Genomic DNA, 14,793 nt, shown 5'->3' with positions numbered 1-14,793 from the left:
AATCACCCAGTCTGCAGTCAGCTCTCTGTGAGAGGACTCAGCTAGGGGAATCGCCAGCGCTCCTGTGTATACACCTCTGGAGTGTAAACCCAAAATTATATTGTCTTACACTGTATAGAAATGCATATAGCATAAGCTCATGAAATTAGCCTCCTTCCTCAGTGTGAACTGCGCAAACTGGGTTTTTTGTATAGCAAGAATTAAGTTTATTAACTACAGAAGGTAAATTGTAAGTGATTAAGGGATAGCAAACAGAGCAAAGCAGATTACTGAGCAAATAAAACAAAACACATAAACTAGGTTTAATACACTAAAGTATTAAACTAAATTACTATAGTGATTTCTCATCCTAAATGTTGTTTTAGGCAGATTGCAGAGTTTCTGCAGCTCAGAGTTCCAGTTATTTCCCTTCATAGGCTACATCCCTGTCTCAGACTGGACTCAGCCCCTGCCTTTCCCCAGCTTAGTTCCTTTGTCTCTTGGAGCGCTTTCTGCAGTCTTCCTTCTTGGGCTGGGAGGCAATGGAGAAGAGCCCAGATTGACTAACTTCCCACCTTAAGTAGGATTGACATAAGGCGGGAATCCTTTGTTTCCAGTGCAAAAATACCAGCAGTGTACAAGGTGGTACTCCATACTAGGTGACATCATCACATGACCCTGCAATGTCAAAGCAATATCCCTGGAAGCTTCTCGGGAAGCTGGGAGGTTAGTATTTTCAAAGTTCTATGATCCTTCTTAAATGGCCCATTCAGGCTGATTGTGTATTTTTTTAACTACATGGAGGGGGAGGGGGAATGAAGCAAAATCTGTGGAATTGTGGAGGTTCTGCTAACCCTAAATTTCTTAAAGCCAAATATTGTAGTTCTTAATTTAGCAAAACTGTCCCTGGAGACATTGAGGCTCCATATAGGACAATAGACTATGCCCTCAGCAGTCAGTTAAGCCTGAATATATTAGTACAATTTTTGTTTAGGTTTTTATTTTTTTCATGGACTTTTTTCGCTGTTGGCTATTTAAGGAATCCTAACTATTATGAGATATGATCTTCTCTCTATTCCCACCAACTGGAATTACTGTAAGAGAAGCAGGTCTGATGATTTGTCACCATAACTGACTGACTGAAACCCTTAACAAAGCCCATAAAATATATGTAACAAGAAACAGAAATTTTAGAACCTGCACACCCCAAGAGATACTTTGAACATTTGTCACATTTGTTCATTTAAATAACAAAATTACTTCTGTATACACTCCTGGAACCAGTTGTACCCTTTTCATTGGTTTTCCTGAGCGAACTATTTCTGCTTTCCTCATGGGCCTTTATCTTCCTAAATCAGGGGCGGGCAAACTTTTTGGCCTGAAGGCCACATCGGGTTTTGGAAATTGTATGGAGGGCCAGTTTGGGGAGGGGGCATGCCCCTCCCGCTTCTTGCCTCCTGATGGCCCACCTCCAGGACCCCTGCCCCATCCAACCATCCCTTTTCCCTGTCCCCTGAATGCCCCTGGAACTCCTGCCCCTGGCTGCCCCCTGGTGCCCCATCCAACCCCCCCTCCTTCCTGACTGCCCCCCTAGATCCCTGCCCCTATTCAACCCCCCTGTTTCCTGCCCTCTGATTGCCCCAACCCCTATCCACACCCCCGCCTCGTGTCCACTACCCCGAATTCTTCTGCCCTCTGTCCAACCCCCCCCTGCTCCGTGCCCCTTTACCGTGCTGCCTGGAGCACTGGTGGCAGGCAGCGCTACAGCCGTGCACTGTGCCGCACAGAGAGCACCGTGTCAAGCTGGGCTCTGCAGCGGCGCTGCTCCGCGAGCTTGCAGCCCCGCCTCCCAGAGCATTGCGGCGGGGCGAGCTGAAGCTACGGAGGACAGGGAACACCAGGGGAGTGGCTGGGGGCTAGCCTCCCAGGTCAGGAGGTCTGGGGCCAGGCAGGAGGGTCCCGCGAGCCGGATGTGGCCCACGGGCTGTAGTTTGCCCACCTCTGTCCTAGATACATTTACTCTTTGCTTCTACTGTTCTAATCAGAATCAGGCAGTAAATCTTTATCCCCATGCTCAGGAATAACTTAATTTCTGTGTTTAATTGATAGACTCTTTTTAAGACATTGGCATAGAACCACTTCAGACTGTGCTTCTCTGCCAAAGATCAAGACTGCACTAATATATTTGACAGTTCTGAACATAAATTCCTTGCAGCATTTGTCTTTCCTAGCAGTATGCCATTCTAATCGTACTGGGTCTGTGTATGTGGACTCTTTTGAAACAGAAGTACCATTTTCTTGAGATTAATGGTTACCAAAAAGCAAGTGTTTCAGTCTTCTGTGGCAGTTAACCTGTTATAGTATGACACATCAAATCATGTATGGCAGTGGCACATAACCAAGCAATTTATACCTCACGTGGGCATTGAGAAATGTCTCATCTCAGCGTCCCTGATGTCTCTTGGCTATTCAGATCTATGTTAATGTGCTTTGCCAAAGATAACATTGAATGCTGTGGCCTCACCAACAGCAAATGGCCAAAGGCATTTCTACCAGCCATTACTGTTTGAGAGGTCCAGATAGACCCTATTATTATGCATTGTTTGATAGTCTGCTGGCAGCCTTGCTTGGTGGAGGGTGGTGATGCAAATTACTATTTCAAAACGCATTCCTCTTCCCACCAACATGACTTCTGTATTGCCCAGGTTCAATTTATGCCAGCTGTGCTCCATCCATTCACAGCAAGTCTACATTACAAAATTAATTGAATCAGTTTTACATGTGTGAAAAAACCACATTCCTAATTGACATGTTTCACCAACAAGTGCCAGTGCGGACAGGGCTATGTCGGCGGGAGACATTCTCCTGCTGATCTAGCTACTGCCCCTAGTTGGGGATGGTTTAATTATGTCGACGGGAGAGCTCTCTCCCATCTGCATAGAGTGGCAACATGGGGGACCTTACAGCAGTGCAGCTGTAAGGTATGTAAAATAAGACAGCCTCAATTTCACTGTGTTTTAAGACCTAAGATCAATTAGTGTCTTCATGAATGTTGCTCATTGTGACTGTAATTACATATAAACATGATTTAAGTTTGCATTTAAAGTGCTATACATATATTGGGAGTATATGAAATAACTGTTAATATCTTCCAAACATTAACGATACCTTTGTATTTAATGTAATAAGGTCTCTTTAAAAACACAACCATGAATGCCTGTATATGTATTTGTGCATTGACCTGTTTCTTGCACTCTCAAACTTGTGTGAACTGTTTAAAAAAAAAGGGGGGGGGCAGTGGGGAGCAGTCATACTGTTTTTCCAAAGCCACAAGGTAGAATCAAGTAACTGGGATGGCCCTTGCAGTTGGTCATGTATGGAATGAGAAGAGATTCCATGCGTGATTGCATAAGTAAGACTAATAGCCTTGTGATTAAACTGCAATCCTAACCATTCAGTAATGTGGTATAAACGTGTCCATTAAGTGCAGGAGAGCCAGTTACGCAGGGCATTTTGCTGCTTGATTCACATCAAAGCAGAGTTACCAAATATTTCAGCATCAGCACAAGGTCAATGTGGTCGGGGTGGCTTTTAAAATCTGAAAAGTAATCTGAAAAGAAAACGCTGATTTATAACCCACCTCAACCTCCACAGTCTGATCATAAATCATGCCATGTGTCTAATTTGGTACTTTATAGTGCAAACACTACCAGGCATAGTGCATGCTACCATGAGTAGTCCTCATGAAGTCAGTGGGATTATGTGCAGTAGTAAGTGGTAAACCTGCTAGTTAAGTGTGAAAAGGATCAGGCTGTTAACTTGTAAATTCCTCAGGGCAAAAATCTTGTAATTTTGTCTGTAAAGCACCAAACACTCCTGTGGTGCTGTATAAATAATAAACAAAAAAATAGGAATATACAGACACCTGGTTTCCCAATTTAATACTCAAAGCAGGTGAATCTGCTTCAGAGGTTTTACGCCTCCTTTAGCTTAGAATATAGTGCTGTGAATTTCCTGTAGATGGGGGTCATGACATCGATCCATCCAGCTCAGCATCAGTTTGGCAGCCACTCTATCTCCCCATCAGGAGACCCTTCTATTTATAACACACGAAGTACAGTGTGGTGCCAGGGTTATATGGGTTGATAGCTGCACTTCTTCCATCTTTCATGACTGAACATAAAGGTTGTGATACAGAGTTACTAATTCACTGATCTTTGGTGTTTCCGTGGTGGTTAATGTTCCATTTCACATCTGCCATTGCTCCTTAGTTACACTGGTTGAAGAAGACTAATAAACGTACAGAAGATACAGCTCAGTGTTAATATTTGAAAAAGCAAGTAGATAGAAGACTACCTAATGGTTAGCAATATCTAAATTGCTAATCATTTTGGATTATAGGTGGTTGTAATTATTTTTCTTCACTGTGCTACAGCTATATTCCGTGATCTTGAGGTCTCCAATCGTTCAGTCCTGGTCTCACTGAGAGATTTGTTGTGAGAGTTCAAAAGCTGCTACTTATTTCTAGTACAAATTTATATAAAATATCAAATCAGATTCTCATCCTTAGTTGACATAAATCTATTTAACTTTATTGACTTCAGTGGTGCTATGCCAGTTTATACCACCTAAGGATCTAGCCCATTATCATTCCTGTATGGCTATGTATTAAGTAATACAACTCTTGAATGCAAGAGTTACTGCTAGGTAATTTTCTGTAGCTTGCGTCGTCAGACTGACAAGGTATGAAGCTGCAAGGCAGTGGATAATCAGCCCATAATTCAGTATGTAAGGGGTCTGGCTTTATAACTGGTAGTGCCAAGAAACTCTTTAATGATGGTCTAATGCTTACCTAAAATATTTCTTCTGTATGCTATATGGGACATGGGACTTGTTTACACACCCAAGTTGCACCAGTTTGACTTTCAATTGCTTTAAAAAAACAAATTTAATTGAACCATTGCAAACTCCTGTGTTGACACACATCAGTTTAAATTAGGCTTACTCAGGATAGTAAATTACAGGTGCCACACTTTCTATTAAACCTGTGCAACTTTGTAGTACAAGCCATAGAAAATATAGGAGAGTGGGGTGTGGAATGAAAAGGTTTTATTTGGTACTTATTTCTGATGACCAATAGAATTCTCTGATGACTTTGCTACTTACGAGTAAATGTGGTCTTCCCAAACTCATGCCAATAAAACCCTTTGGCTGTCACTTACCATCCATGTCAATAACTTTTGCTTAATACTATGTCAAATCTTCTTATGCAGACTTTAATCTGATTAGTAGCATGTGAAAGAATTTAGCATGAATTTAGTGTTTATAACGCATTTTGTTTCATGTTAATCCACCATTAAGCAGTTCCATTAGTCCACATAAATTCCAGCTTCCTGAACTTTATTTTATGGCCTCTGGAAGGTGCTGGCACTAGAGAAAATAAATTCAGTGTCGCTATTTAAAATGAACCACCTAATGACACCCCTCCCTGCATCTCATTTACTTAAGGTTCACTGGAACAGTCCAGGTGTTGATTTGAAGATAGTATTTTTAAAAAATCGTGTGGTAGTTTCAAAAACACAACCTGCTCCCACTGAGTTAAATTAGAGTTTCATCAGCCTTCAAATTTAACCTTTTAAATTTCACTTACACTAATTGTTGTATCCTTAGCTATATCTATAGTTCATGTCAAGCTTGGAAAAGTTTTGAGACGTATGCTGACTTCATAGTGGGTGCAAATCCAGTCTTCCATTTTCCTGATCCCACACTGTTCTCCAAAAAGTGCTTCCATGCTTGTTTGTTTCCTGCAATACTTAAATGCCATTAGTGATCAACATTAAAAAGGCTTAAGACTGAATGTTGGCCATAGCAGTAGAAGTAGCTTCCTCTAAGGTTCCGGTCAAATGGAGGAGTGAAATAAACGCATTACTTTAAGTATGTGATTAGCCCTATAAGTTGCAACTTATTTTTAAGCGCATACTTAAGTACGTTGCTGGATGGGAGTCTAATTCTGCTTTTGTTACTGTTACATAATTTTGTGTCTGTAAGGTAATTTTGCTTGTGTTCTCATTTCTGAATTGTGTTCCTAGGACTTTGTCCTACAAGGTGCTTAGCACTCTGGTTCCAATCAAGTGGAATAGTTAGGCATGTGCTTCACTTTAAACATGAGAGTGGGACTGCTTGCATGCTTAAAGTCAGGAATTCTACAAAACATTTTACAAATACATTCGAAGCAAGAGGAAGACCAAGGACAGAGTAGACCCCTTACTCAGTGAGGGGAGAAAAGCAATAACAGAAAATGTGAAAATGGCAGATGTGCTAAATGGCTCTTTTTGTTTGTTTTCACCAAAAGGGTTAGTAGCGATTGAATGTCTAACATAGCGAATGCCAGTGAAAGTGAGCTAGGGTTTGAGGCTATAATAGGGAAAGAATAAGGTTAAAAATTACTAGGGCTGTCAAGCATTTAAAATTAATTGTGATTAATTGCACGATTAAACAATAACAGAATACCATTTATTTAAATATTTTTGGATGTTTTCTACATTTTCAAATATATTGATTTCAGTTACAACACAGAATACAAAGTGTACAATGCTTACTTTATATTTTTGATTACATATATTTGCACTGTAAAAAACAAAAGAAATAGTATATTTCAATTCACCTAATGCAAGTACTGTAGTGCAATCTCTTTATAATGAAAGTTGAACTTACAAATGTAGAATTATGTACAAAAAATAACTGCACGAAAAAATAAAACAATGTAAAACTTTAGAACCTACAAGTCCACTCGATCCTATTTCAGCCAATTGCTCAGACAAACAAGTTTGGTTACAATTGCAGGAGATAATGCTGCCCACATCTTGTTTACAATATCACCTGAAAATGAGAACAGGCATTCGCATGGCACTGTTGTAGCCAGCATCGCAAGATATTTAGCCAGATGTGCTAAAGATTCATATGTCCCTTCATGTTTCAACCACCATTCCAGAAGACATACATCCATGCTGATGATGGGTTCTGCTCGATAATGATCGAGAGCAGATTTTCATCATCTGAGTCAGATGTCACCAGCAGAAGGTTGATTTTCTTTTTTGGTGGTTCAGGTTCTGTAGTTTTGGCATCAGAGTGTTGCTCTTTTAAGACATCTTGAAAGCATTCTCCACACCTCATCCCTCTCAGATTTTAGAAGGCATGTCAGATTCTTAAACCTTGGATCGAGTGCTGTATCTAACCTTAGAAATCTCACATTGGTACTTTCTTTGTGTTTTGTCAAATCTGCTGTGAAAGTGTTTTTAAAATGAACATGTTCTGGGTAATCATCTGCAGGGCCAGCTTTAGGACGTGCGAGGCCCGATTTGAAAGAGATGCCGCTGACATGCCACCGAAGAGAGCAGCAGCGATTGAGCTGTCGCCGAAGATAGCGGCGATTCGGTGGCAGGTCAATCGGTTGCCGCTGTTTCTGGCAGCACTTCGGCAGAGGGTCCTTCCTCGGCAGCAGTTGTCTTCCAGGGCCTTACCTTGTAGGGTCCCTCTTCTGGATGCTGCGGGGCCCGATTCACAGGAATCAGGGAAATCAGCCTAAAGCTGGCCCTGATCATCCGAGACTGCTATAACATTAAATATATGGAAGAATGCAGTTAAACCGAACAGGAGATCTACAGTTCTCCCTCAAGGGGTTCAGTCACAAATTTAATTAACATATTATTTTTTAATGAGAATCATCAGCATGGAGGCCTGTCCTCTGGAATGGTGGCCGAAGCATGAAGGGGCATACCAATGTTTAGCATATCTGGCACATAAATATCTTTCAGTACTGGCTACAAAAGTGCCATGAGAATGCCTGTTCTCACTTTCAGATGAAATGGTAAATAAGAAGCAGGCAGCATTATCTCCCATAAATGTAAACAAACTTGTTTATCTTAGTGATTAACTGAACAGGAAGTAGGACTGAGTGGACTTGTAGGTGCTAAAGTTTTACATTGTTTTGGTTTTGAGTGCAGTTATGTAACAAAAAATCTACATTTGTAAGTTACACTTTTGTGATAGAGGTTGTACTACGGTACTTGTATGATGTGAATTGAAAATACTATTTCTTTTGTTTATCATTTTTACAATGCATAAATTTGTAATCAAAATAATATAAAGTGAGTACTGTACACTTTGTATTTTGTATTGTAACTGAAATCAATATATTTGAAAATGTAGAAAACATCCAAAAATATGCAGTACATTTCAGTTGGTATTCTATTATTGTTTAACAGTGCGATTTAAAAATGCAATGAATCGCGATTCATTTTTTTTAGTTAATCGCGTGAGTTAACTGCAATTGACAGCCCTAATCATAATGAATTATTTTAAACAAGAAGCTAAGCAGCTGCTAAATGTTCCAGGTGCATTCAGGTGGAATACATCTGCTCTGCTGTCAAATGTACAGTACATGACAGTTAGTGGATGACAGAAGGCAAAGCATAGAGCTTGGAAAAAGTTTTCTGCTTCTGTGTCAAATGAATACCCAGAACAGGCCCCTGCATCCATCTGTACAATTTAGCACTCTTTTGCAGGAAGAAGCCTCCTGTCTTGCTACCCTTCAATCAGTCTTTGGTCCTGCTCAGTTGACCTGTTTCTCCCTGTCTTCTGTTGAAGTGGGGATGTCCGATTAAGTATTTGATGAATCCATCCATAAAAGAAAGATTTGCTCCTGGTCAAATTACTGAAGGTATATAGTGTGAATGGTGATAGTCCTAATTTAGCTGATAAACTATCTGAAGTCTGTGGAGCTTGATCTTGAAGTGAGGCTTTCCAGCAGTTAAGGTCAGTGACTCTCCACTTTCCAGATTGCAGTACCCCTGCCAGCAGTCTGATTTATCTTGCGTACCTCTCACTTAAAAACTATTTGCTTACAAAATCAGACATAAAATACAAAAATGTCACAACAAGCTATTACTGACAAATTACTTACTGTCTCACTTTTATCATATAGTTATAAAATAAGCCAACTGGAATATAATTTTTATACTTACATTTCAGTGTATAGTATATAGAGCAATATAAACATGTCTATATGAAATTTTACTTTGTACTGACTTCTCTAGTGCTTTTCATGTAGCCTATTGTAAAACTAGGCAAATATCTAGATGAGTCAATGTACCCTCTGGAAGACCCCTGCATACTCCCAGGGGTACATGTAGACTTGGTTGAAAACCACTGGTTTAGGCCTTAAACTTGAGGTGGGGAGTTAAATTATACAAAATCTAATCTGAACAGAAATGTTTACATGGATGTAGGTTTTTTCCAGTTTCAATAATTAAAGCTGTTAATAATAGTTGAGAACCTCTTTTATCAGAGCTGATTTAACTTATTTGAATCTCTTCCTTATTATGTTAGAAGTCTGATTAATGGAAAAAATGCTTTTATTTCACTGTTCAGTTTACTGATAGGTTGTGTTTTGTGATAATCCCAAAATATGGGCTAAACCACATATATTTTATGAGACTTGCTCAGTATTGCATTCTGGGTTTTTCTGGTTAATGTCACTGGGTGGGTGGGTGGGTTGGTTGGTTGGTTTGCAAGGCACAATTTCTAATTCCACAGAATTATTTTTCATTCTTTAGTGTAATGGATTATAACTTGCAATATATGTACTGCAGCTTTTTAATACAAATTCAGTTATTTCTGTCCTTTAATTCAATTGGGTACATAATGATGAAAACGCTTCTGTTAAAACAGCCATTCATTCAGGCATTGTTGGTTAGTCAATCCAGACTTTCGGTGTCGTTTGGGAGTGATGTAACTGTTTGGGTCTGTAACCATTTTAATTTGTGTAGATTTGAAGGTCTGTAACTCATTTTAGCTGGAGAATTGTTCTTTCTTGTTGGCATTCTGTGGAGCAAGGGTGAGCAGGCAAAATGCCTTCACCTAGTACGTTGGGCAGAATCTGTATTTCATTATGCAAGAATAGAAACGAGACTTTCTTTGCTATCACAAGTCTTGCCATGAGGTAATTTGTGAGGAATGTATAAATACTCTGCAAGAATTACACAGAGCTTTTCCCCGGCAAAACACTGCAAGGCTATATATTTAAACTCAGTAATAAATCTCCTCCTTCTCCCATAAATGTTACATATATCTTAAATGCAGCATAACTCTGTGCTTTAAAGCCCCTGCCATTGCATGTATTTTTTCCCCACACTCATAATAATTGGTAATGGAGGTATTTGTATGCGTTTATCTTTACTTGTACGTTTTCTATGCCTTTCTCCTTGCCTGTCATTGCCTAGCAGCACAGAGAAAACTAAACCTTCCTCCCCAAATCAGTTCTACTCTCTTAATAATAATTTTGTTTAGCTTATGGCAAATAAGCTATGTATAAATTTTCAGGAACCAAGAACTTTAATAGGGTAGTCTCAGTACACTGAAGCTGACTGCAGTAGAAGTGACCCTGTGTTTTAAGTTTGGAGAGTTGATGCTAGTAGCAAAGGCAAAAAGCTTTTTGTGCTAGACGGAGGTCAGTATATTCAGAACAAACTAGCTTTCTGAAGTCCTTTTCCCTTTGTCTTATGAGGTCCCAGGGATTCCCCAGATTCAGAGGTCTGACTCTAGAATAACATTCTTGTTAACAGAGTGTTGAGATGTTATATCTGTCCATTACGGAACAGTGTTACAAACCATGCTGTAAGCTAAAAACTGTGCTAGGTTTCTTGTCTCTAGCATGGTTTTGTGTACTGATTTCTAGTCTGGGTCACCCCTGCGTACACCGACAGCATTAGCACTCTACTAGCAAAAGTCAAGTTTAAATCTCCTTGTGGCTATCCTCATTCTAGCACCGGTATAAAAGGCCTAGAAAGAGAAATTCTTTCCCTTTCTATAGCTCCTGGCTCCCTTTCTCTGTTGGCGCAATTAGCCCCAGCTGACCCATATGAACATTGCCGGGTGGCAGGGATTCTTGGCACTCACTGTAGTGAGGACAGTCAGCTATTGTAACTCTTCTTGCTGGTTTTAACCCTCTCCTCCATGCCCACTGCAGAGTTTATACACCTTATCACACAACTTCCCCAAGATACTGTGCATTGCAGTTGGGTTTTTTTAATCTACTAGGCAATAGGAGCCTTCACAGTGGAATTTGTCTTCTACTACGCTTAATAGTATGTCGTGGAAGGAACCATTACTGGACTATGTAAAGGGTTTTTTCTGAAGCTGGGGGTGAGGAAGCAGTCTGAGAAGCCATCTCTTACTAAACTAGTGTTCCAGCCCCTGAACAATGCTGTCCTTGTGGGAACCGATTTGCGAGACAGTCATCAGTGTCGCAGTCTGCTGTCACTTCTAGATATCCCTGTGGGGATTTCTACTAGGCAATGGCTCTCTCTAATGAGAGGGCAGCTGCCCTCTCATTAGGAACGGTTTCTCCTGAGAATGATCTTCTGTTCCAGTAACAGTTTCATGGTGTGTTTTTTGTTTTTACTTCAGCTCTTAGAACAGATCTCTCCTCTCCTTCCCCTCTGAGATCATTCTCAAGGTGTCAGTGCCAGAAGTATGGCAGCATATCACTGTTTGTAGCCACTCTTTGACTCTCCAGGATAGTTCTCCTGGAGAGGCGGTTACCAAACCCCTTTGGTGCTACAGGTGTGCGCTGTGGACACGAGTGAAGAGCTCAGTTCCTATTGCCTTCAGAACTAGAATTCCTTTTTGGTTGCTATTGGATATCACAGCTCCTTCAAGGAGGATCATCTCCCATCATACCTTCCCTCTGACACACCTCTGAGACACATGAAGGCAGGTTGCAGGCATGCATAAGAGAACAATTTGGCAGGAATCTGAAGTAGAGCTCTGTGTAAGCTTAAAAGTATGTCTTTCTCACCAACAGAAGTTGGTCCAATAAAAAATACTGTCTCACTCACCTTGTCTGATTGAATTCAAACATTCAAAGTGTGCAATAGAGGGATTGTCATCCTGTTTAACATTCAGATTGCAGAACAGCCCTAATGATGAAGCTGCTAAAGTGACTCCATAATGAATGTCTCCAGTAGTCCACTGAGCTGGGATGCACAGTTTTTGTTCTCTGGAGTCCCATACCATAGGACACGGTGCTGGCCCTGGAGCATTAGATCAGCCTTGGCATTTGTTTGGGAGTTGAACCCCTTATTTAAGAAAGTGTTTAGTAATATCCCTAAAAACACAGGGTATCTATCTTATGGACTTATATGGCCCCATCACTGTAGTGTCTGAGCACATCACAATCCTTAATGCTTTTATCTTCACACCACCTCTGAAGTTGGTCAGTGCTATTATCCCCATCTTACAGAGAACTGAGGCACAGAGACAATAAGTAACTTGCTTGAGATCACATAGGAACTCTGTGGCAGGGCAGCGAATTGAACTTGTGTCTTCCAGGTCCCACACTGGCAACATAACTGCAGGACCAGCCTTCTTCTCTATTTTATTAGGTATGGTTCTGCATAGATTCTAATGCTAGAAGGGACCGTTGTGATCATCTGGCCTGATCTCCAGTATAACACAGGCCATAGAACTTCTGCAAGTAATTCCTAGAGTAGATTTTTAGGAGAAAAATCCAATATTGATTTAAAAATTGCCAGTGATAGAGAATTCACCACAACCCTTGGTAAATTGTTGGAATGGGGTTAATTGCTCTCATGGTTAAAAATATACACTTTCTTTCCAGTCTGAATTTGTCTAGTTTCAATTTGCCACCACTGAACTGTGTTATACCTTTCTCTGCTAGACTGAAGAGCCCGTTTTCAAGTATTTGTTCCCTTTGTGGGTACTTAGACTGTAACCAAGTCATCCCTGAACCTTCTCTTTGTTACATTTAAGAAACCAAATCTAATTAGTTTATTACTATAAGCCAGTGATTCTCAACCTATTTACCATTGTGGACCGCATATGTGTGTGACCCACAATGTGCTATGTGGACTGTATCCAATAATACCTCTATGGCTCAGTTGCTAGTAGGGCTTTGTGCTGGTCTCTTCCTTGTAAGGACAAGTGTTTGAAGTTGCATAGTCAAGTCACTAGGTTAATGCCTATGAGCATGCTCAGTGTGAATTAAATATTACTGGAGGCTTAAGCAGTCTCATTCTGAGTTGGTTGCTCATAAATTTGTCAGCAAGTGCTGTGTCTCCTCTCCATCCAGTCTGCCTCATGAATGCTTCAACAGTATGTTCCCTGTAAGTGCAGGGATTGTATTTTTCTCACCTGTCCTTGACCTCACTGCTCTGTGGCCCTGAGGATGTCACATGGGCAAAGCTCTGTGCCAATTGGGCTGCAGGTTGAGAACCACCGCTGTAAGCTTTGTTTTCTAATCCTCTAATCATTTCCCTGGCTCTTCTTTGAACCCTCTTCAATTTATCTTTACTGTTTTTCTGGTGATGCTAACAATATAGTAGGCAACATAACACTAAGATAAAGGAGAGAAACCAGAAGAACTTTTGAGAAACGTGGACTACTGCAAATGAAACAAAATCTCTTCCCCTTTAAAAATGTGTTACTAACATCTCTTATTTTCAGAGGGAATACAAGATAATCCTTTCATTTCATTCTCAAAAGGCTGTGTGGGGAAAGAGCATTCCTGGAATATAGGTCAACACCAGAAAATCCCTCATTGCTCTCAGTATGTATTAAACGAGCAGTCCTCTGGAAGTAGTATTTACTGTCTGTCACAGAGAGCAATATAATGTAGGACTTTGAGGCAATAAAATGTATTATAACATGCTTCCTTCATAAACTTTTGCTTTAACTCCATTCAGAAATTAAACTAATTGATACATTACACTGTATGTAAATGTTATGAGACGAGTTCATAAAGAATCTGATTGTACTGTCTCTTTTATGATTGCAGAACCCAGAGGTATGGCTCTTCGGCAGCTGTTTCTTATTCTGGCACTGGTTTGTGCAAATGATTCTCTTTCTACAAGCGAAGGTGAGTTACTGAGTTTAAGCATCTTTTGGCCATTGTTGGTGACGTCTGAGTTCCTTGGTCTCTGCAAAGTGTGTGCACTGCAGATTTTCTGAAAAAGAAAATGTAGCTGTTATCTTTAAGGACATAGATGAGGAGTTTTAAGACAACGTTACAGCATAAAAGGTGAATTTAACATACAGCCAACGGCGCATGGCACTGGATGAGATGGAGTGGGATCAGTGTTTTTGATATCTACACATCCAAAGAGAAAATTACAAGTCAGTCTAAAGCAAATTGTGCTGCTTGCAACTCAGGTTGGGAAACTAACTGAAACTTCCTGGGGGTATGTTTAGTTGCTGATTTAAGATTTCATGATTTAATAATCTTCACTTGTCTGAGATCAGGGCAGAGCTCTTTTAATCTTCTTTATCCTGATTCCTGAAATCCCACCCTGTGCTGATAGCACCTCTCTGGTAGAGATTATACAAGAATTCTACTTTTACAGAAAGAGCTCATTTTAATTTCATGATGCACTTAATGTTAAAATGACTAGAAGTAAGGAGGAAGCATTTACACGATGCAGATGCCAAGTTTAAAGCCAGCACCATATGAGCAAGCCGTACAAGTAATTCCAGTAGGGGAAACTACTGAGAATGGAGTAAAATCAGTATAAAAGGTCTGAAAGAGGACACAGGACTGTTGATATTGTTAACATTAACTGGCTAGACCACTCATTAAGTCAGGTTGGAGACCTTAATATAGGCTATGTGGAGGAACATATGATCCTCCCTCTCTATTTGGGGTTTTAGGTCCAGTGGAACAACTCAGTACACAGATCTACTGACCGCACCTCTGGCCTCCCACAGTTCGTCCTCTCCCCATCCCATTGTCTACACAGG

At 40.4% G+C, this 14,793-nt stretch overlaps 1 protein-coding gene across 1 annotated transcript in view; it reads left to right on the top strand.

Moving 5' to 3' along the window:
- Positions 1–14,793, top strand: part of GHR (growth hormone receptor) — a 191,698-nt gene that overhangs the window by 76,852 nt on the left and 100,053 nt on the right. Inside the window, exon 2 of the mRNA XM_030567486.1 lies at positions 13,835–13,915. Coding sequence (XP_030423346.1) covers positions 13,846–13,915 — 70 coding nt within the window. The 5' untranslated portion in view covers positions 13,835–13,845. The remainder of the gene's footprint in view (positions 1–13,834; positions 13,916–14,793) is intronic.

This window comes from Gopherus evgoodei, chromosome 6, assembly GCF_007399415.2.
Source record: "Gopherus evgoodei ecotype Sinaloan lineage chromosome 6, rGopEvg1_v1.p, whole genome shotgun sequence".
Taxonomy (NCBI): domain Eukaryota; kingdom Metazoa; phylum Chordata; order Testudines; family Testudinidae; genus Gopherus; species Gopherus evgoodei.
This window is presented reverse-complemented; position numbering and strand designations above follow the sequence as displayed.